This window comes from Engystomops pustulosus, chromosome 2 (assembly GCF_040894005.1).
Source record: "Engystomops pustulosus chromosome 2, aEngPut4.maternal, whole genome shotgun sequence".
In the NCBI taxonomy this organism is placed as follows: Eukaryota; Metazoa; Chordata; class Amphibia; order Anura; family Leptodactylidae; genus Engystomops; species Engystomops pustulosus.
Genome location: NC_092412.1, coordinates 12494017 through 12516073, shown reverse-complemented (window position 1 = coordinate 12516073; position 22057 = coordinate 12494017). Strand labels below are relative to the sequence as shown.

The 22057-nt window shown below is 45.6% G+C and overlaps 1 protein-coding gene across 1 annotated transcript in view; it reads left to right on the top strand.

The window, feature by feature from the left end:
- The window catches only part of LOC140119962 (uncharacterized), a 54155-nt gene that overhangs the window by 2132 nt on the left and 29966 nt on the right, over positions 1-22057 (top strand). Inside the window, 5 exon segments of the mRNA XM_072139398.1 lie at positions 10056-10205; positions 10318-10479; positions 10564-10687; positions 10807-10907; positions 12979-13082. Coding sequence (XP_071995499.1) covers positions 10095-10205; positions 10318-10479; positions 10564-10687; positions 10807-10907; positions 12979-13082 — 602 coding nt within the window. The 5' untranslated portion in view covers positions 10056-10094.

Sequence of the window (22057 nt, the reverse complement as noted above, 5' to 3'; positions counted from 1 at the left end):
CCGGCTCTCCTGTACCGAGTCGCTGCTTGGTGCCCGGCTCTCCTGTACCGAGTCGCTGCTTGGTGCCCGGCTCTCCTGTACCGAGTCGCTGCTTGGTGCCCGGCTCTCCTGTACCGAGTCGCTGCTTGGTGCCCGGCTCTCCTGTACCGAGTCGCTGCTTGGTGCCCGGCTCTCCTGTACCGAGTCGCTGCTTGGTGCCCGGCTCTCCTGTACCGAGTCGCTGCTTGGTGCCCGGCTCTCCTGTACCGAGTCGCTGCTTGGTGCCCGGCTCTCCTGTACCGAGTCGCTGCTTGGTGCCCGGCTCTCCTGTACCGAGTCGCTGCTTGGTGCCCGGCTCTCCTGTACCGAGTCGCTGCTTGGTGCCCGGCTCTCCTGTACCGAGTCGCTGCTTGGTGCCCGGCTCTCCTGTACCGAGTCGCTGCTTGGTGCCCGGCTCTCCTGTACCGAGTCGCTGCTTGGTGCCCGGCTCTCCTGTACCGAGTCGCTGCTTGGTGCCCGGCTCTCCTGTACCGAGTCGCTGCTTGGTGCCCGGCTCTCCTGTACCGAGTCGCTGCTTGGTGCCCGGCTCTCCTGTACCGAGTCGCTGCTTGGTGCCCGGCTCTCCTGTACCGAGTCGCTGCTTGGTGCCCGGCTCTCCTGTACCGAGTCGCTGCTTGGTGCCCGGCTCTCCTGTACCGAGTCGCTGCTTGGTGCCCGGCTCTCCTGTACCGAGTCGCTGCTTGGTGCCCGGCTCTCCTGTACCGAGTCGCTGCTTGGTGCTCGGATTTCGTGCCTTCTGAGATTTTCCCCTAGCAGCGACTTCGGGAGATTTTCTGCGTACAGTGCCACATGCCGCAATTTGTCTGGAATCGAGGCACTTGAACAGGGTAGTACTAGTATAACAAATTATCCAGGTAGAGGTGGTAGCCCTGGTCCAATAGTGGGTGCACCAAATCCTAAACTATCTTTCCAGCTATTCCCAGGAAGGGGGGGGGATTGAGGGGGTACTATCCTAGAGTCCTTCCCTTCATAAACCCTGAACCTATAAGTGTACCCTGATGCGCTCTCACACAGCTTATACATCTTCACGCCATACCTTGCCCTCTTATTGGGCAGGTACTGGTGGAACTGAAGTCTCCCTTTGAAATGTACCAGGGACTCGTCTATCGATAAATGCCTCTCTGGAGTATACAAATCCATAAATCGGGCACTCAGGTTGTATAAAGTCCGGCCTATATTAGACTATCATAACTGGGGTCATCTCTGGGTGGGCACTGAGAATTATCAGCAAAATGCAAAAACCTATGGATGGCTTCAAAGTGCATCCTACTCATCGCCATGCGGAACATCGGGGTGTGGTACAGTATGTCTGTGTTCCAATAGTCCCTAATAGCGAGCTTTTAGTGCTTTTAGTCCCATAAGAAGTATTATGCCCCAATACTTCTCCATCTCTTCTGCCCTAACAGGGGTCCCGGGCACTACTACAAAAGCGCCTTCTCGGGGGTTCCTCAGTCACTTAGGGAGGGCTAGGTAGACAAATAAATGGACACTCATCCCCACTAGCTGACTCCATATCAGAGGCCATATAATTATATACCTCCAAGTCAGTATATGTCTTCTCGGACATGATGGGAGTGATAGTACACAGCCTACACAGAACAACACCTACTCCTCCGCAGAACTACACAGAACAACATGTACTCCTCCGCAGAACTACACAGAACACCTACTCCTCCACAGAATGCCTTCTCCTCCACAGTACCACTACTACTACCCAGAACGCCTCCTCCTCCACAGAACACCGCCTCCGCCTCCTCCTTCTTTATGTCATCCTCTGGCAACGGGATGACATAATCCTTACATGCCGCGCCACTGGTGGATATATTCAGTGCAAAGCTGAGGAGAGGGAGTGTCACCTGTGGAGACATCAAGGGGAGCAAGCAGGGGGAGCTTTTACTGAGGAGATATCAGGGGAGGAGTCAGGAATAGCTGAGGACACGAAGCTGCTATTGAGGAGACATCAGGGGGTGGAGCCAGAAATAGCTGAAATGGAGAAACCCCTACTGAGGAGACATCAGGGGAGGAGCTAGGAATAGCTAAGGAGGAGGAGTTTCTTCTGAGGAGTGTTAGAGATCTTTATCTAGGGCTCAAACAGCCCTTCTACATTTGTAGATTGTAGACAAGGTTATTGCAAATTTTTGTATCTTTGTTCCTAGCACTAGTTTATTTAGCACAAAGAATGACACACAGTCATAAGCTGTACTCAAATCATTGCATTTATTTCAAAGCAGGCAGTCGTGTATATCAGAACAGATAAAACCTTGCCGAGGGCGTGAAAAGGTGATAAAATACTGAAATACTATAGCTTGAATATACCAGAACCTCTCCGTTAAGACATTTTCCCAAATGAACTTTATTATTAGAAAAATACTAGAATAGAGGGAAACAGAATGTTTATACTAATTGTCCTTGTGTTAGCTTTGTATAAGTCACGACATGGCTTATAAGCAGAGAAGCTGCAGATAAGACAAAGTAAACAATAGCGAGGACAAAGTAATTTCTAAATAGTTCACAAAAAATGATGTTTAAATCATGACACGGCTGACAGTGGTCAGCATAACCCCCAGCTAAGACTAAATGGCCTCTGGTTGTACAAATGGTGTCTGGAGAGAAATATATCTTTCATATTTCCCTTCTTTTGAGTCCTGCAAACCTGCAACCTCCTCAAACTCCAGGTACCTTCAGGTGGGCTAAACCCTCACATGCTGGACTTTTTATGGCTTCACCAGATCCCCCAGAGGCCAGTAGCTAAAAGGGTTAAAGGTCTGCATACTCAAATCACATAACTGAGCTCCCATAGTTCACAGGTTTGTAAACAGGCTGGTTCTCCAACAGGCAGCATCATCCTCAACTCCGGGCACGTCTCCTGTTGTGGTTTTTACCACCCTGGTGGCCATCTGGGACATGGTAGACTTGATGAGGGGGACCACACAAAGTGAAGGACAAAGTGTCCACTCCAGACTTCCCTGGACAGCCCTTCAATTTTTTCATGGGCATGGGTAATGGATCCATAGTGGGCAATGTCATTTGGGATGTACATGCAACAAGCCGCTCCCACCATCTTACAGACTCCTCCCTTCTCAGCAAGGATCATGTCCAAAGTCATGCGGTTCTGGAAAGCATTTTGGATATAATTCACAAATCTCTGTTGATTACAATAAAAAACAGTTAACCCAACCAACATCTTTGCTCATAGCTCTCTGGGGAATAATGGACTCTAGACCTGCCCATATCTGATTGTGGGCCTTGTACTCATCTGGGACCCCCCTTGGTGCTCCTACTGTATCTATATAAACGTTGTCATCTAGGTGCTTCTCTCGTTGACCTCCAGAAACCCTTGGGATTCTCTACCTTTTCTTTGTGTCCGATCAAACTTATCCTTGGGGATGATGAGGAAAGAATGCACAAATGTTATCACAGCACACTCACCTTCCCAGCCTCTAGGCCTGACCTGACTCTTCTATCCCCACACATCAGACACTACCAATACATGATTACCTGTGCTGTCAATGTTAACCCCTTCACGCTCCGCGGCGGATATATCCGCCACGGAGCGCAGTGACTTAGCGCTCAGTGGCGGATATATCCGCCACGGCTCCTATGCCGGCTCGGCTCTGGATCAGAGCCGAACCGGCATCGGGAAACACGGGGTGCCGGCTGTAACTAATAGCCGGCACCCCAGTGTAACACCCGCGGTCGGAGTTGTCTCCGATCGCGGGTGCTTAACCCGTTAGATGCCGCGGTCAGCGCAACCGCGGCATCTAACAAGTATCTGGGGGGTCTTTCCCCCACGATGGCCCCCCCCCGAACCGTTTTCGGGGGGCGCCGATCGTTGCTATAGTAACTCTGGGGTCCGATCTGGACCCCAGAGTTACTAGCAAGAATTGCCAGTAAGATGGCGTCTGTGACGTCATCTTACTGGCAAAGTGCCAGCCTATGCAAGTGCATAGGCTGACACTGATAATACTCTGCAATACATGAGTATTGCAGAATATTATCATGAAGAAGCAATCAGAAGATTGCTTCTTCATGTCCCATGGTATAAAAGTGAAAAAGTAAAAAAAAAAGTTATTCAATAAAAAAATAAAGTCATAAATCACTAAAAATGCCCCAAACCCCCAAAACATATAAAGAGACATATAACTCAAAAAAAAAGTCTAAATCATAACACAAACCCCACATATATAGTATCACCGCGTCCGTAACAACCCGTAGAATAAAAGTAAATCATTATTGAACCCCCACGATAAACGCCGTAAAAAAAAACTGTTATAAACCCTCCAAAAATTATGATTTTTACCTTTTCAATCCCACAAAAAATGATATAAAATGCGACCAAAAAACCATATGTACTCAGACATGATACTGGTGCAAAGTACAACATGTCCCGCAAAAAACAAGCCATCAACCAGCTCCGTAGCCAAAAACGTAACAAAGTTATGCCACTTGGAAGATGGCAATACAAAAATGATAGATTTTTCCCCACATTAGGGTTTTGTTTGACAAATTTAGTAAAACGTAAGAAAATATATTCAAGTCTGGTATCCCCGTAATCGTATCAACCCATAGAATAAAGATAACATGACTATTAGTCTATACGGTGAACACCAAAAAAAAAAAAAAAGTCAAAAATCCAGTACAGAATTGATGCTTTTCTACTCCTGCCCTCAAAAAAAGTTCCTAAATTTTCAACAATAGGTGATACCAATCCCAAAATGGTAACAATGGAAAAAGCATCTCATCCCGCAAAAAAAATGCCGTCACATGGCCCCAATAACGAAAAAGCGAAAATTTTATAGCCTTCAAAAGGGGCCAATGAGGAAACTAAAATCCTGGCAGCTGCAGCGCCCTCCTTCCCTTCTGCGCCTCGCTGTGCCCCCATAAAACAAGTAACGGCCACATGTGGGGGGTCTTTGTACTCAGGAGAAATTGCAGAACAAATTGTATGGTGGGTTTTCTCTTTTTATATTTTGGAAATGTGTAAATTTTGGTGCTAAATGAACGTATAAGGGAACAATATGACCATTCTAAATTTCACCTCCATTTTGATTCAATTACTATGAAGATGTCAAGGGGTTAACAATCTTCGTAAAAGCTGTTTCTGATAGCTTGAGGGGTGCAGATTTGAAAATGGGTAGATTATATAGGGGGTTTTGATGCTAAATATGTAAAATTTCATTCAAAACTGTATTTATCCCCAAAATAGTCAATTCTGAAAATCCGGAAAAGCGATATTCTATTTGTAAGCCGCGTGACGTCAAAATTATCCAGATATTTCAGAAATTATGAAAATGTAAAGTAGACAAATGGGAAATGTTATTCTGCAACTTATTTAGGTGGTAAATCTATCTGCCTGAAAACGCAATGATTTAGAATTTCGAAAATGGCAAATTTTTCAAAAAATTTATCATATTTTCTTTTTTTTGTAAATAAACGCAAAACTTATCTGCCAAAATTTACCACTAAAATGAAGTACAACATGTGGGGAAAAAACAATCTCAGAATCGTTTTGATAAGTAACAGTGTTCAAAAGTTATAACCATATAAAGCGAAGCAAGTCAGAATCCAAAAAATCGGGCTGAGCCTTAAGCTGTAAAATGGCTGCGTCCTTAAGGGGTTAAAGAAGGTCATTGTCTTGTTGCACCAATGCAGAGATAGTCATGGTTGGGGCGTCCCTGAGCATGTCAGTCAGTCAGAAGAGACCAGCTAGCAAGAAGAATAAGTAAGTTTACAATACAAAGCGTGGAAGCATGGTGGCTACCCTCTAGCTTCACAAACGTGGCGCTGGTCAGCAGGACTTGGAAAGGACCGTCATAGCGAGGCTTCAGGATATGCATGCTGAGGTCTCTGTCTGGATCTGGAAAGGAACCAGAAATACTTTTGCATCTTTTCCAAGGCCTGGCTCAAATGTATGGCATATTCCACCTGGTTTCCTGCCATCAGCTATAGGTTCTGTGAGAAGTATAGGCCTAGTCTGGGTGCACACCTAAAAAGTACCTCAAAGGTGGAACAATCCTGAACTGCTGTTAAGGGTAGTCCTGACTGAATAGAGGGCAGCAGGTAGGCACTCGTGTCATGGTTTCCCTGTTTCCTCCATGGCCTTCGGTATCTCTAAATTAAGAGTGCCTCTAGCTTGGGGAGGGTAAGGGGTGTGCAGGGTCTGTTCTACACTCAGGAGGAACAAGGTTTCAGTCTTTACCTGTCCAGTAAAGTGGATTCTATGGTCTCTGGAAGTCCAAACCTGAAGAAAATCTCACTCACCAACTTCTTGGCTGCGGCTCTGGCAGTAGCCTTGTTTGTGGGAAAAGCTTCTGGCCACCCTGGAAAGAGATCAATGCACAGAAGCACATACTCATGCACCACTTTTTGGTAGCTGGATAAATCCATCTGCAGTCTCTGGAAGGGATACAGCGGCTTGGGTGTCACCTTCTGTGGGGTCTTTACCACCTCACCCGGGTTGTGGCGGGCACAGACTATACAGGCTTTCACTAGACTAGTGACAGGGGTAGTAATGCTCGGGACAAACCACTGGCGGTTTATGAGCACTAGCATGGCCATTTTGGATGTGTGTGTGTGTCCGTGGCCTACTTGACTTACTGTCGGGTGCAGGGCTCTGGGCAGGCACACCCTCTCTCCCAACACCCAGGTCCAATTGGCATCTGGGCTCCAGCTTTCCTCCACACTTCCTTCACTTCTGAGGACACTCAGGACACCAGGTACTGGAACACCTTTGGATTAAACTTTTTAGGCTCAAAACTCACCATTGAGACGACGGGACAGTCTCTGGGTTCCATTTGTGCAGCTGCCTTCGCCACCCTGTCAGTCACATCCTTGCCCTTGGCTTGTGGAGTTACCAAATTGTGTGTGCTTTTACTTTTATTATCCCCACCTCTTGTGGAAGTAAGAGAGCATCCATGAGCTCTTTAATCAGCGTGCCATGCTTAAAGGGGGTCCGTGCAGAGGTGTGGAAATCTCTAGTGCTGACCTATGTGGAGGTTGTGGTTCTGATTTTACTACCTCATGTGCGCCACTGACCACTGCATATCCAGCATAGATCTTCTCCTGCAGACCTGAAGCCATCTATGAGAAAAACCTCAACATCTGGGTCAAAGGAAACCTACCACTGCTCGCATGATAAAATCACCCGGACCCAGACCACCCGGTAGGCTATTTAATACTGATGCCGGCACATACTCTAGTTAGGCACGGCGATCGTTAGTTTAGCTAAAAAAATTATTAACTTACATATGTAAATAGCCCTCCGGTGCCTCTCTACATCATCTTCGGAAGGACGATGGCTTCCGATCTTTAAATATTCCCGCCTGCCCACAGTGCCAGGTCTTCAGGTGCCGGGAGCCGTGACGTCACCAAGCTCTCGGCACCTATCGCCGGTCGGCTGTGCGAGAGTAAGTATCTGCGCATGCGCGATATGTGTCGGGGGCAGAGAGGGAGCTGGAGCTGGGTACAGAGAGGGAGTCGGGGGCAGAGAGTCTTAGTAGACCTGTGGACAGGAGAAGAACTGGAGCTGGGGGCAGAGGGGAAAGTAGAGCTGAGGGCAGGAGGAGACCTGGCACTGTGGGCAGAGGGGAGAACTGGAGCTAGGGGCAGTATTATAGTAGTTATATTCTTTTTACCTCAGGCAGCAAAAAAGCAAGAATTTTACCTGTTCAGATAAGAAGTAAGAATATATGGCTGGCTGCAGGTGGGGCAAAGTACTGGGCTCTGCTGCATGGTTTCAGACAATTTCCATCATTATTAATATTGTCTTGTTTAAGCGCTGTATTGTATTCTGCTCTGGGTCTATGATACGTATTGTACAAATACAGTGTTATGCAGAAGTGGTTTGTGTGGGGCATTTGCACAGTACAGTGGTTTTTGGCGCATCTATGGTTTTGGTTAATAGTGCAGAGTCAAAACTCCAAAAAGCAAATACAGGAGTTACTGAAACACCTTTTTACACATGGTAATTTTTCTATAATCATCACAATCAAAGAAGTTTTAATGAACCATAAGCAAAACAAACAACAAAACTTCACACTCCAAGAATTCTCTCAACAGAATTCTGGAATCAGTGAAAATATCCAACTTTGCCGGCTTCTCTTCCAGACATATATCAAGATTCTGGACTTCTGTCACTCTGTCCTGGTCCGTCCATCAAACCCAGAGGCTCTAAGTGTCTGCTTGGAAATCTGATCAGGTTTCTCAATTATGTACATTTAAGGGATCATCTGACATATCCAAAACCATCAAAACTTCACTTCTACTTTTTTTCACCACAATGCTACCAGCCCTTATGTTCCATTATGTCAACTTTGCACTTCCACTTTACACTTCCATCAGTCCTATATACCTCTCACTCTCAACAACCAACTGTCTATTTACATTGAGTCAACCTTCTGTCTGTGCATCTTTCCCTTCCTGTGAGACACAATTTGAGTCCTTAGTCCGCAGCTCCCTACCCATTATTAATGTCTACAACTTCGACACTGCCAAAGGAATCGGTCCCCACAGACACAGCGGATGCCGACACTTCGATTTACTGACCCCAAAGAAAACTAGACACTTAAGACTTTCAAAGGGGAGTCTACATAAAGTCACTGCTCTCAGACTGACTCTCCAAGTCGCTGTCCTTCAGATTCTACTAGTTCTTACGGTCCCCCACAAGGCTGTTCAGACTCCCAAGGGAGTGGAATGTGCACACAAGGGAATGACCTTACTCAGTCCATCTGGTTGGTGAAACAGAAGTGATAAAATTAGGCTTACCCCGAGCGATCTTTGTCAAAATCTGGTCACTGGTGGCCTTGGCTCCTGTGGCGGTCACCTCGATGCTCAAATGTCCATTTTAGTAACCCCCAACCAAGTCAATGCCAGATTTGTTGAAGATCTTTATCTAGGGCTCGAACAGCCCTTCTACAATTGTAAAGTGGCGCTGGGAGAACGGGCATAGAATAGACACAGACACTTGGTCATAAGCTGTACTCAAACCTTGCAGAGGACATGAAAAGGTGAAAAAATACTGCAAAGCTATAGGTTAGCTTGAATATACCAGAACCTTCCCTTTTAAGAGATTTTCCGAAATGAACATAATTATCGTGAACATTATTATTGCCTCTACTAGACTAGAGGGAAACAGAATGTTTATACTAATTATCCTTGTGTTAGCTTTGTATAAGTCACAACATGGCCTTCAAGCAGAGAAGCTGCAGAAAAAGGCAAGGTAAACAACAGTGAGGACACAGTAATTTCTAAACAGTTTACACAAAATGATGTTTGAATCATGACATGGCTGGACAGTTGACAACATGGCCCCTGGCTAAGACAAGATGGCCTACGTTTGGACAAAATGGCGTCAGGAGACAAATATAATATCTCTCACAGGAGAAATCAGCGGGAGGAGCTAGGAATAGCTGAGGAGAAGGGACTTCACCTGTGGAGACATGAAGAGGTAGAGACAGCAATAGCTGAGGAGCTTCTAGTGAGGAGACATTAGGTGGAGGAGCTTCTGATGAGGAGAGATTATTGTATTTCACCTGGAAAAGCCATTAAATGGTTTGTGAATATGTAAAATGGTGAGTAGAGATGGGACTGTATAATGGGAGCATTTATGGATGGGAACTACTGGGTCTACTTGGAAAAACTGGAGAATTTCTTAGACATTCAGAATAACTTTATATTGTTTTTCTTGATATTTTGGACCCTGGATTAAAGCAGCGGCCAAAGTTGAGGAGCCAATGTGACCTTTGTAGAAACCAGTCAGATCATTATAGCCAAATATCCCCCCCCCCCATGGGGCAATATCTGAGCCAACAAAGTCTCCCTCCATGTGGGGTCCAGTATCTTCTATTAGTGAGGAGCAGCACAGTCCAGCGCCATCCCTCATCCCTTCAGTCCAGTCACATTCTCTCCATTCTATGCTCAGAGCCATCCTGGAGAATCCCCATCTGTCACATCACACATGTCATGGACACAATTGCTTCATATAGAGTTTGCTCTTAGTTCTTCTCATGTTTCCTCAGGTTCTATAGATCCAGGACTCCCAGAGGTTTCTCCTAAAGATGATCCTTTCCATCAATGATCCACCAGGGATCCGGGAGAAGGACAGAGAGCAGATGTCTGCCAGGATCCTGGAGCTCACCCTGGAGATGATCTCCTTGATAACCGGAGAGGTGAGAGTCTCCCAGGACACGGCTCTTATCTCTAGGAATAACAGCGGGAAATGACTGGAGAGGTGAAGGATTCTTAGGATCTATGTAGTGATCAGTGTCTCCCCATACACAGGATTACACAGTAGTGAAGAAGTCGTCTGGTGAGTGTGTGACACCCTGCGTGTCAGGAGGATGGACCCAGAGCCCCATCACCGAGCCTCCACCTCATTCACTGATACATGAGCAGAAGATCCTAGAACTTACCTCCAGGATCACTGAGCTGCTGAGCGGAGAGGTGAGCGCTGCCGGGAATGCTGGGACATTGTACAATAACACAAGGGAGGTGCCTGGGTGATGACTGTGTCATTGTGGGTGTCAGGTTCCTATAAGGTGTCAGGACGTCACTGTCTATTTCTCCATGGAGGAGTGGGAGTATATAGAAGGACACAAGGACCAGTACAAGGACATCATGATGGAGGACCACCAGCAACTCACATCACCAGGTAAGAGGAGACCTTCCTGATTATAGAGGACAGAGCAGGTGTGAGGTCACCTAGACTCCCCCATCATCTCATCAATCACATATAGACAATGTATCAGTCACTGTGTATATTTCCTATAGATGGATCCAGTCAGAGAAATCCACCAGAAAGATGTCCTCGTCCTGAAGATCCCCAAGATTGTCCACAGGATCCAGAGGAGAACGTCCCACTGGATCATCAGGTAGATGGAGCTGAGGTTCCTGTAAATCCTCTGTAGATGGATGTAATGAAGCTACTTCCCTTCTCCACCAGCAGTGGGTGGAGGGTCTAGGGCAGAGGTTCTGGCAGAGTATAAATCCTCCTCTTAGTATCTCTGAGGAGTATTATTAGTGGAGGAATGACTATAAAATTATTATATGAAAGAAAGATCTGCCTAAAGTGATGGCTTGAAGCTTTGGAGTTTGAGTTTTAGTCTGAAGGTCCAGGGAAGGGCATTCCAGAAAATTGGTGCAGCTCAGGAGAAGTTCTGGAGATTTGATTGAGAGGTTTCGAAATAAGGAGGAGAATAATTTAAGATCACAGGGTGATCAAAGAGCATGGGTTAGGTGATAGACTGAGTTAAAAGAGGTAAGGAGGTGCAGCATTATGCAAAGGATGTGGATGAGGAGAATTATCTTAAGCTGTATTTGAATGGAGATGGGCCACTAGTGCGGTGACTGGGACAGACTGGAGGCATTCGTGTAACATTTGGTCTTAAAGACAAGTCTTTGGTAAGAGTATGCAAATGATTAAATGTACGGTGCAAAGTAGAAGTCCGTGTCCAGCACAACCCCAAGAAAGCGACCCGCTGAATAAAATTGAAAAGTCAGGGTTGGGTCAGTTAGTAGATGGTGAAAAGACACAAAGTGTGGTCTTAAAATACATTTTAGGGAATGTGAGGACATGATGTTGGAGACGGCAGAGGGACAATCACTAGTGTTTTGTAGTAAGGCAGGGGTAATGTTATGTGCAGAAGTATATAGCTGGTTATCATCAGCATAAAGATGGTAGTGAAAACCAAATCTGCTGCTGGTTTCTCCAATGGGGCTGTGTAGAGGGAAAAGAGAAGAGAAAGATCCAGAAATAGACTGAAAGTGCGGATAGGAAGAAAACCAAGAGAGTGCAGTGTCCTTCAGGCCATCCCAAGGAGGAGCTAGTGGTCTACAGTATAAAAAGCTGCCAAGAGATCCAGAAGAATGAAGAGAGAATAGTCACCTTTGGCTTTAATGGTGAGACTTTCGAGTGGAGACTTTAGAAAGATCAGTTTCAGTGGAGTGCAAATAGCTGAAACCAGATTGGATGGGATCGAGGAGGCATTTAGCTGAGAGATAGCGGGTTATAGAGAATTGACCAGGCGTTCCAGGTGTTTGGAGGTGAAAGGGAAATTAGAAACTAGTCAGTAGTTTGTAGCACTGGAGGGGTCCAGGGAAGGTTTCTTTAGTAATGGGGTGACAACCGCATGCTTGAAAGAAGAGGGGACGACACCAGAAGAGAGAGATTGAAAATGTTAGTGAGGTGAGAAGTGACTGCTGGGGGGAGAGACTGTACCAGATGTGAGAGGATGGGGTCACTGATACAGGTAGTGGGGCGAGCAGAGGAAAGGAGCCCGGACACCTGTGACTGGCTCAAAGGAAGAGATCGTACAGGGTGAAGTAGTGTAAGGAAGGGAATTAATGGATCTTAGTTTTCTCTGAAAGTTAATAATGCAGAATGTGAACTGGATTTTGTATAACATCCTCAATGTGACTCCTCGCTGAAGTGTTCAGCACTTGTCCTTGGTCCCTGGCTGATCTCCCCTGAGTGCGGGTGATGATAAGGACGGCACTTTCCTGGTACAACCCCGGCCTCCTGGCTGTACAGTCCTAAAGCACCGGATGCAGAGGAGGTGTGGTTTTTGGTAGCACCACCCACCTTGACCTGACAGAATGATTCCTGAGAGTCAGTGAGCATCTTATATAGCTGAATGTCTGCCCAACACTAGCTGACTGTGATAGGACTGCAGCAACACGAAGACTGGCCAACTATATATGCGATAAAAACACAATTCTTTTCAGTGTGTATTAAAAGTAATTAAATACACTATATACATTAAAGCCTATGGATTTTATTACACATGAGGCTTTTACAGGCGGTAATGTGACCTCTGATCTATGGGATGATATCATTGGTTGCTGGGGTGCAGGAGATTATTCCCCTTAGTTCCTGGTTCTGGAGGTTTCTGTCCATCACTTGGATATAAGAGAATCTCTGGAGACATTTCCTTGTTTTCTCAGGTCCTTCATGTTGGATCTTTCCAGGAAAGTTGTGGTGGAAGGAGGAGCGGAGAGGAAATCCCCTCATCAGTGACAGAGGAGGGTAAGAGCCTTTCATGTATCTTGTGGGTTATTCTTCCCTTATACATTGCAGGGAGAGGTCACATCCAGGGGAGGAGATGGAGATGACATAGACACCGGCTCATGTGGTGTAAATGGGGTGGTCTGCTCATAGGAGAATATAACCAGAGTGCAGGAAAAGTGTTCAGTCAGTGCTCCACCTTAATTTACAAAAATATTAACCTTCTGCTTTTGGATATCATACAAAATCATTGGCTTGCAGTGTTGAGCCCCCTAATGTACAATTATGCAAATTTTAAGGCTGTACCTCTGGCAATAAGTCCGGCCCCTTGTCACATTCACTGTCGCAGGCTTACATTCAGCTGCTGTGTCCGGCTATGCTTCAGCTCACTTAGAGTGCAGGCGGTGCCTCTCTCTCCTTCTTAAAGGAGCAGGGCTTTTCCCAACTCGGCTGTCCCAGCTTAAAGAGTGCACCTCCAGCAATATATACCCCAGCATGCCTTCTTCTCTGCTTCTGAGCAAAGGTTCCTAGCTTACTATTCCTTCTGTATGGTATCTGATACTGCTTGTATTCTCGTGTGTGACCTCGGATTGGGGCCTACAACTTGATCTGTATCCTTGAACGTGACGAGTGGAAGTCCACATTCAACACCCGAGACGATCACTACGAGTATCTGGTGATGCCCGTTGGTTTGAGTAACACTCCATCTGTGTTCCAAAGTTTGTGAAGAACATCTTCCAGACTTGTTGAATATCTTCATGGTGGTGTATCTGGCTGACATCCTGATCTACTCTCCCAATTTGTATTGTAGGCATATTTGCCTACTTTTGTTGCGGCTAAGGAAAAACAATCTTTATGCCAAATGAGAGAAATGCCTGAGAAAATTTTCTGAGCTGAATGTCTTCTACTTCAGCCTCTGTTCTTCATCATACTGATGTCACGAGACAATTCTTCTTGGAAGTTGATGCCTCTTCTATAGGTGAGGGAGCTCTTCTGTTCCAAAAGAATCCCTGTCCTCTGACTTTTTCTCCAAGCTCTTCTCCCTTGCAGAAAGAAACTGGCAGTACTGGAGTTTGTCTCCGGAAGCTTTGCAACCCTTCTGGAACACAAAACACATAAGATCTATAGATGCATCTGGCAAACCTGTAAAATGGTGGCACATAAAAGTAGGTCATCCACATACTGTAAAAAAACAACATCCAGTAAGGGGCTAGTCTGCCAGTCTATTCCCTGTAGGGCCATGGAGTACTGACTGGGGGAGTTTACCCCCCCACCTTGTGGGAATCTGCACCAGGTGTACTGGAATACTAATTTGGTTAAGGCAAATAGGTACTGAAAATTTCCATGTAGGGGCACAGAGAGGAAAACACTTGTGGGTTAGGGACCACTGGTAATAGCTTCAGTACAGGCATTGACAGCTTGGAGGTCATGGACCATTCTACAAGCATCCGGCTGTTCTTTCTGGGTCTTTTTCTTGACCGGTAACAGATTAATCATCACTGGGCTAACGGGAGGAGTCCCACATCAGTTCTACAACAAAAGGAACTAACTCTGTCTTGGGGAGGGTGTGCTTGCTGACGTCCTCGTCCATTACCACCTGTTGGCGGCGTCTCGGTTTCCTAGAGTGTGGGCACTCACTTCAGTCATTTCGGTAATGTCTCTTCTCCCCACAGTTGAAGCACTCCCCCTTGAGCTAGGCGATCATGGGACTGGAACTGCTATCAGTTTCATTTTTGCAGTGGTCTGTGAAACTGCTAATCCCGGTCTCTGTTCCCCATGGCTTTCTGTAACAGTCTCGCCGGTCCCTCTGTATGCCAGTCTGGCAGAGATGTCTCTAGTCCATTAACAAAACAGCTGGCAAAGTGCACTAGATGTACACTGCATGCCCCATGTGTCCAAAAGCTGTAAACCGTGCCCCCTGGAACTCTTCCACTAACTGTTTAGGTCTCTGCTTTATCTCATCTAAACATATGGGGCTCTCCCTTAACTAACTCTAGCCCAGCGTTCTGTGCTATCTATAAAGTGCTGGCCAGATCCAACGTCTCAAACAGGAAAGAGATATAAGTATATAGGCTCTGCTATAGGGCTGGTGGCTTGCCATTGCTTGGCATCTAACTCTGTTGAGGACATGGAGACATCTGCACCTCAAGCAGAATCCATCAAGGCTGTCAGCTGAGACACTGGTGCAGCAACGTGCCCCCACCTTCTCTAGACTTCAAGGTTGCCGGCCTGCCAGCTCTTTGAGATGGGATAACAAAACACAGACATGGTAGCTTCAACAGCCCCCTCACTCTCCCTCTCGTTTACGCTACAAACCCCAAAGCTAGGCAATTAACTTCAGGGACTTGAGAAAATCACATTCTCCATGTTATTGCAAACATGGCCACCGGGGCTCAGACAAAAGTAAAGTGTTCTAAGATGGCCGCCGCTGAAGGATGGTAGGGCATGTCATCTTTTCTAATCACCAGATACATAGGCCTGACTAGTGACATGGTGTGGGGAGAATATGGGGGCACGACAATTATAAAAAGTCTCTCCTTACTCCCTGAATCCACCCCTCTGCTGATATGGGTAAAGGGGGAGGAGTCTAAGAGGGTGCTGGTCTATATCCTAGACTCCATATTTTTTACTTTTTATCAGGGAGGAAAATACATAATCTCTTTTTCTCAAATACTCTTCACATCAAAAACACTGAAATGTCCCTTATCGTCCGTCTCTTTGTACAGTGGGCACTCCGTCAAACCCAGAGGCTCTAAGTGTCTGTTTCTATAATCTGATTAAGTTTTCTCACATATGTACATTCAAGGGATCATCTGTACAAAACCATCAAAACTTCACTACTACTTTTCTTTTCACCACAATGCTACCAGCCATTATGTTCCATTATGTCAACTTTGCAGTTTTCCATCTGTCCTTCTACATACCTGTCACCCTCAACAACCAACTGTCTACTTACATCAAACCAACCTTCTGTCTGTGCATCTTTCCCTTCATGTGATAAATAATCTGAACCCTTGGTCTGCAGTGGCCTACCCATTATAAATGTCTACAACTGCAACACTGCCAAAGGAACTTGTCCCCAGAGACACAGGGGGTTATCAACGGATGCAGAGACCTTGTTTTAGTGACCCCAAAGAAACTAGACACCCAAGTCTTCTACAAAAGACTCTACACTGAGTCACTTCCCTCAGACTGGCCCTCCAAGTCACTCTACTTCATACTTGACCTGTTCTTACGGTCACACAACACCATTCAGGCTCCCAAGAGAGCGGAATGCACACCTGACCAGGGCAGGTCTCCAGAAATCTCTGACCACTATGGGCAACCCTTAATGGCACCAGTCAAACAGTACTATAGACACTATGATAATCTGACAAACGCCAACAGAATACCTCCCTCTCTGGCACTGTGGACATCTAAAGACTACTCCTTCCCATCTCACAGCTTCAGCTAACGTCACAGACTGTCTGACTGTCCGTCACTGTCCAGTCACCTTACAAGTGGTCCTTTGCCACAATTATAGTGAGTGAACGGACATTTAAAGGCAAATTACATAATATCACACAAGGAAATAACCTTACCCAGTCCATCCAGCCAGTGAAACAGAAGTGACAGTCAAGGTAGACAATAAAAGTAGTCTTACCCCGAGCACATCAAATTCTTGTCACTGGCGGTGTGGACTTCCACTGTTATAGCCAAAAAATGGCTACGGGGATGAGAGCAGACGCTAAGACACACCAGTCTCTTAGAAAATGCAGACTCAGAGTGTTTATTAGCGCTCAGCTGCATATATAAAACACAGAAAATCATCTGCATAGAGTGCTAAAAAACTGCAATGCTATTAGCCAACTTAAATATACCAAAACCTCCTCTTTAATCAATGGGCGCACCAGGATGTTTTAGTATGTCCCTGCGGCTAGATGCTAAGCGCACAGGGACGTGCTATAACGTCCTGATTCTGGCACCGGCTTACGAACGCTAAACACCACACATTAGAACAAATAAAAAATAAATACATAAAAATATAAGATGTCACTTTTCCATAAAAAACACAAAACCCCCCCACAAATTTGGTATTGCCGCGTCCGAAACAATCTGTATAATAAAACGGAATAGTTACTGGACCCGCACGGTAAACACCGGAGAAAAAAAAATGCAAAATGTTCCGAAAAAAGACCATTTTTAATTAATATTTTTTTTTAAAAATGCTCTAAAAAAAAAAATGTTCCACACTCTAAAATGAGACCACTAAAAAGAACAACTCTTCTCGCAAAAATTAAGCCCCTAACCAGCCTAGTCAGCTGAAAAATAAAAAAAGTTATGCATATGAAAGACGGTGATGCTAAAATTAAAGACATTTTTCCAAAATTACTTTTATAAAAAATACTTTTTATTCAGTAAAAATGGGGAAAAAATAAAAAATCTATATAAATGAGATATTTTTGTAATCGTGGTGACCCATAGAATAAAAGTAATATACAATTTTTATGGTATGGTTAACGGGCAAAAAAAAAAAACACATAAAAATTTTCCTAAAAATTTATGTTTTTCATTTCCTCCACCAACAAAGACTTAATAAAATCTCACCAATTAGCTATAGATGCCCCAAAATTATCTACCAGAAAAGTGCATCTCATGTGGCAAAAGAAATAAGCCCCTATAAAAAAAGAAAAAAATTATAGCCTTTACAATGTGACATAGCAAATATGCTCTGCATGGCGCCTCCTTCCCTTCTATGCCCGGCCGTGTGCCCATACAGCAGGTTACCACCACATATGGGGTATCAGTGTACTCGGGAGAAATTGGGTATCAAACTTTGTGGAGCCTTTTTTCATTTAATCCATTGAAAATGTTTAATTTTCCACCCAAAATGAATGTATTGTGAAAAAATATTACAATTTGTAGACTGCACCTCCATTTTGTTTTAACCCCTATAAAACACCTAAAGGGTTAACTGTCAAGGAGATATTAATTGTGAATGTATAAGATTGGTTTAACTACAGGGTAATTACAAACTTTGTAGAAATATATGGCATCCATTGAAGCGTCCAGGCCTCATTTACAACATCCTGGACATGCTTACAACCTGATAAACTCTGACCTGCAGAATGTTCTCTGGTGACCTCAAAAGCCATTTGGTCACCTCTCCCCTGCACCTACCCCCACCCCTGCATCTAGGAATTTGGAAACAAAGAACTGTTTAAATATTCCTGGACTCTCCCCCCTCATTAACACTTTGCCCAATTGTGAATGACCCTCTGGACTAACTAATGAATGGGAGGTTCTGAAATCTGAACCAAACTGTAAAGATATAAAACAATATGGAATCCAGGAATTGGCGTTCACATTTTGGGGGCTGCTTGACAAGCTGAGTGTGTCCCTTATTTCTCCCACCTCCAGGGATCAGGATTTACATTAAGTTGTAAGTTTCTGTTATTTTTCTCCCTTTTTATTTTATAACTGTTTGCCGTGTTGTGTGTCATTTTATTCTGTAATTCTTTTGTTTTTAATATCTTTTTTATGCACTGACCAACTTTTCGTGATTAAAGCTTTTCACTTTAATTTTGGTCCCTGTATGCTCTGCGAACTCATAGCCTTGTGAAGTGTGACTAGCTGTGTTACTGCTAAAGTGCTGAGTGTGACAAGGTGACTGCTTGAGAGCAAGAGTTGATGTAGAGTGGGATACTTATTGGTCCCGGTATAAATGCAATAAGTGGTGGCAGCGGGTCTGGTTCTGGTGCTGGAGCTGTATGAGGTGTGATTTAGGCTCAATTTGTGTCCTGAGTGAAAGGTGAGCGCAAGTTTGAGTAGGCTAAATTAACCCGTACAGTTGCACCCCACGTCACGTGACGAGGCGGCGGCGTCCTCCTCGCCGTGACAAATTGGTGGCAGCGGTGGGATAAATTCATTTTCGTCAGAGCATTAAGTGTTGGGATTAAGTAACTAACCCCTGCACTTAAGGACTAGTGGAATCCTTGCGAGGAGTACCCTAGTTTTACACGGACCAAATCAGTGCTGTTCTAAGACACACGTGCAAACAGTTTCCCTTCCCCGTTTTTCTTTTCTATCTTTTATTTGGCAAAGGTTGCACTCAGTGATGGCAACCATCTACAAGAGACAGAGCAAGGAGGCTCTAGTCCACCTCTGTGAGCAGAGAGGTATCGACCCGGCTGACAAGTCCAAAGAGCTGCTGGTTTGTGCTTTGATGGAGCAAGATGCAGAGCAAGGATCTGGCACAGCTCAAGGGAGCCAAAATATGGACATTAATCCTGGAAGAGTGTCCCCTGAGGCTACCCACAGCAGGAGCCCTCAGGAAGGCATGGATGTGTCTCTACAAATGGCCCTACAGCAGCTAGGCGAATGTGATCCTAGCCTGCGCCTGCAGCTTATCCTTCAATTTAATCAGGCGGCCGCAGCGCGAGAGGAGAGAGCAGCGCGAGAGGAGAGAGCAGCGCGAGAGAAGGAGAGAGTGGCCGCAGAGCGAGAGAAGGAGAGAGTGGCCGCAGAGCGAGAGAAGGAGAGAGTGGCCGCAGAGCGAGAGAAGGAGAGAGCGGCCGCAGAGCGTGAGCGCCAGGCTGATAGAGAATTCAGGCTGGAAATGGCGCGTATTGAAAGGGGTATCAATTCTGTGCAACCCCAATCCCAGGATGTAGACCCCAAAAGACCTCGTCAAGAACGTTTTCCAGTACTGGACAAGGATGGGGACTTGGACATTTTTCTGCAGTCGTTTGAGAAGACCTGCAGACAATACCATCTGCCCCGTGAGCAGTGGGCACAGTATTTGAGCCCAGGGCTAAGAGGCAAAGCCCTGGAAGTATTTGCTGACCTTCCTCTTGAGCTTGATGAGGACTATGACGCTATAAAAGCTGCTTTGATTAAAAAGTACAACCTAACTCCAGAGGTGTACCGCAAGAAATTCCGGAGCGTAAAGCGAGGATCAACTGACAGCTATGCAGATACAGTAGGCAACTTACGGACTACCTTTCTACAGTGGACCCGAGGACTTTCTGTCAACAGCCGTGAGGACCTGGAGGATCTCATGATAAAAGATCAATTTCTGCACATTTGTCCTGTGGATGTACGACAGTTTGTTTGTGACAGGAAGCCTAAAACTGCGGATGAAGCTGCGCAGATTGCTGACTCCTATACTGCCAACCGGATGCCTGAAGCCAAGATGGAAATATCCCCCCAAAGGTCCACCAGCTGGAAAGAGAAACAAGCCAGGACAACATCACAACCTTCTGTCTCCAAAGTGGGTGAGAACATTACACTGAGGGAGTCTATAAAGCAGGGGGATATGCACAAATGTTTTAATTGTAACAAAGTGGGTCATCTGAGGTCTGCGTGCCCAGAGAGAGGGGTGACTGTCTACTCTACAGTACCAGTAGTCATGCTGCTTTCTGGTGATATGGACAAGTTACAGCACCATATGCAGACTGTGATAGTGGGTGATAGAGTCACTCAGGGATTAAGAGACTCAGGGGCAAGTTATTCATTCGTTCGCCCGGAGGTTATAAACCCTAAGGACATCATTCCCGAAAAGACTTTGCCTGTGAAGGCGATAACCGGATGCCATCCAGGAGTGCCCGTCGCCAAGGTTTTTATGGACTGGGGTTCTGGTAGAGGTATCAGACAAGTGGGAGTGTCACAAGAATTGCCTGTGGATGTATTGTTGGGAAATGATTTGGGAAAAATGACAACTGTGTATGTGCCTGATGTACAACAATCATACGAGAAAATGGGCAGAAGCCCAAGGGGACTGGTCTGGGAAGGAGGACAGGATAGCAAGAGCAAGGCTATGCCTGCTCCAGAACCAGAGGTGTCCCAGTATGAGGAAGCTATGGGGGAGGGGGTGGTGAATGGGCCCCCAGAGATAACCCTGCAGTCAGCAGATATGGTGAAGGGTGTGAGAGGCTGCCAAGATGGAGTCTCTGAATCTGCACCTCAAAGCTCTAAGGTCATGAGTGTGGATCTGGTGGAGGCCATTACTCAAGGAGAGGTCCTAGAGCAGACCGGGGGTGTCAAGATGAGTAAGGCTCAAAGCATGAGCCACAAAGATGCCTCTACTCAGACTGGGGAGATGCAGTGTGTCTATGAGCCACAGACAGCGTGTACACTAGAACCAGTGCTGAGAGAGGAGACTGGGGTCCACAGTGAGGTCGGGTTCCCAGTGATGAGTGTTGCCAGTGCAGTTTTGGGGAGCGATCAGAAAGGGGAGCAGGGGCATAGGGACTCTCAGGAGAGCGTTCAGTCAGTGGATCAACCTAAGCCCTGTAGTATAAATGATAAAGAGAGGGACTCTAATAGCTGTACAGCGGGAAAACCAAAACATAATGTAACTGGGTACAGTAGTCCTACACTTAACTCCATTGGCATTTCATCCAGCAGGGAGAGGGTTAACCATTTCACACTTGGTAGAGGGGACACAGAACTTAGTGTTTCTGCAGCACAAAGCCATAAAGTCAGCAGGGGGTCCCAGCACAGCAGTGTACAAGTGACCAGGGGTGATATTACTTGGCCTTATACACAGGACAAAGGACCAGATGGTTGATGTGCCCAGGTAATCACATCTTATGGCAATGATTTTTATGGTACTGAACTTCTGTAATGTATTATTGGTAATTGGCTTGGGAAATGTAAGTTATGAATTTATTTGGGTGCTAGGACTATCTGCATCAAAAGTAGAGAATTTAGAACGTTGAAAATAAAAAAAAATTCCAAGTTTTTTAAAAAAATATTTATTTTTTCATAACTAAACACAAAAGATATCATCCAAATTTTTAAACTAATTTGAAGTACAATGTGTCACAAGAAAACAGTCTCAAAATCCCCTGGATATCTGATAGCGTTCCAAAGCTATAACCACTTATAGTGACACAGGGCAGATTTGAAAAATGGGGCCGCGTCCTTAAGGCCAAAATAGGCTGAGTCCCGAAGGGGTTAAGACATTCTCCCAAAATGTTGATTAACTATGCATCATTTCTTCCAGAGGCCCTGTTCTCATATTAATAGAATGTT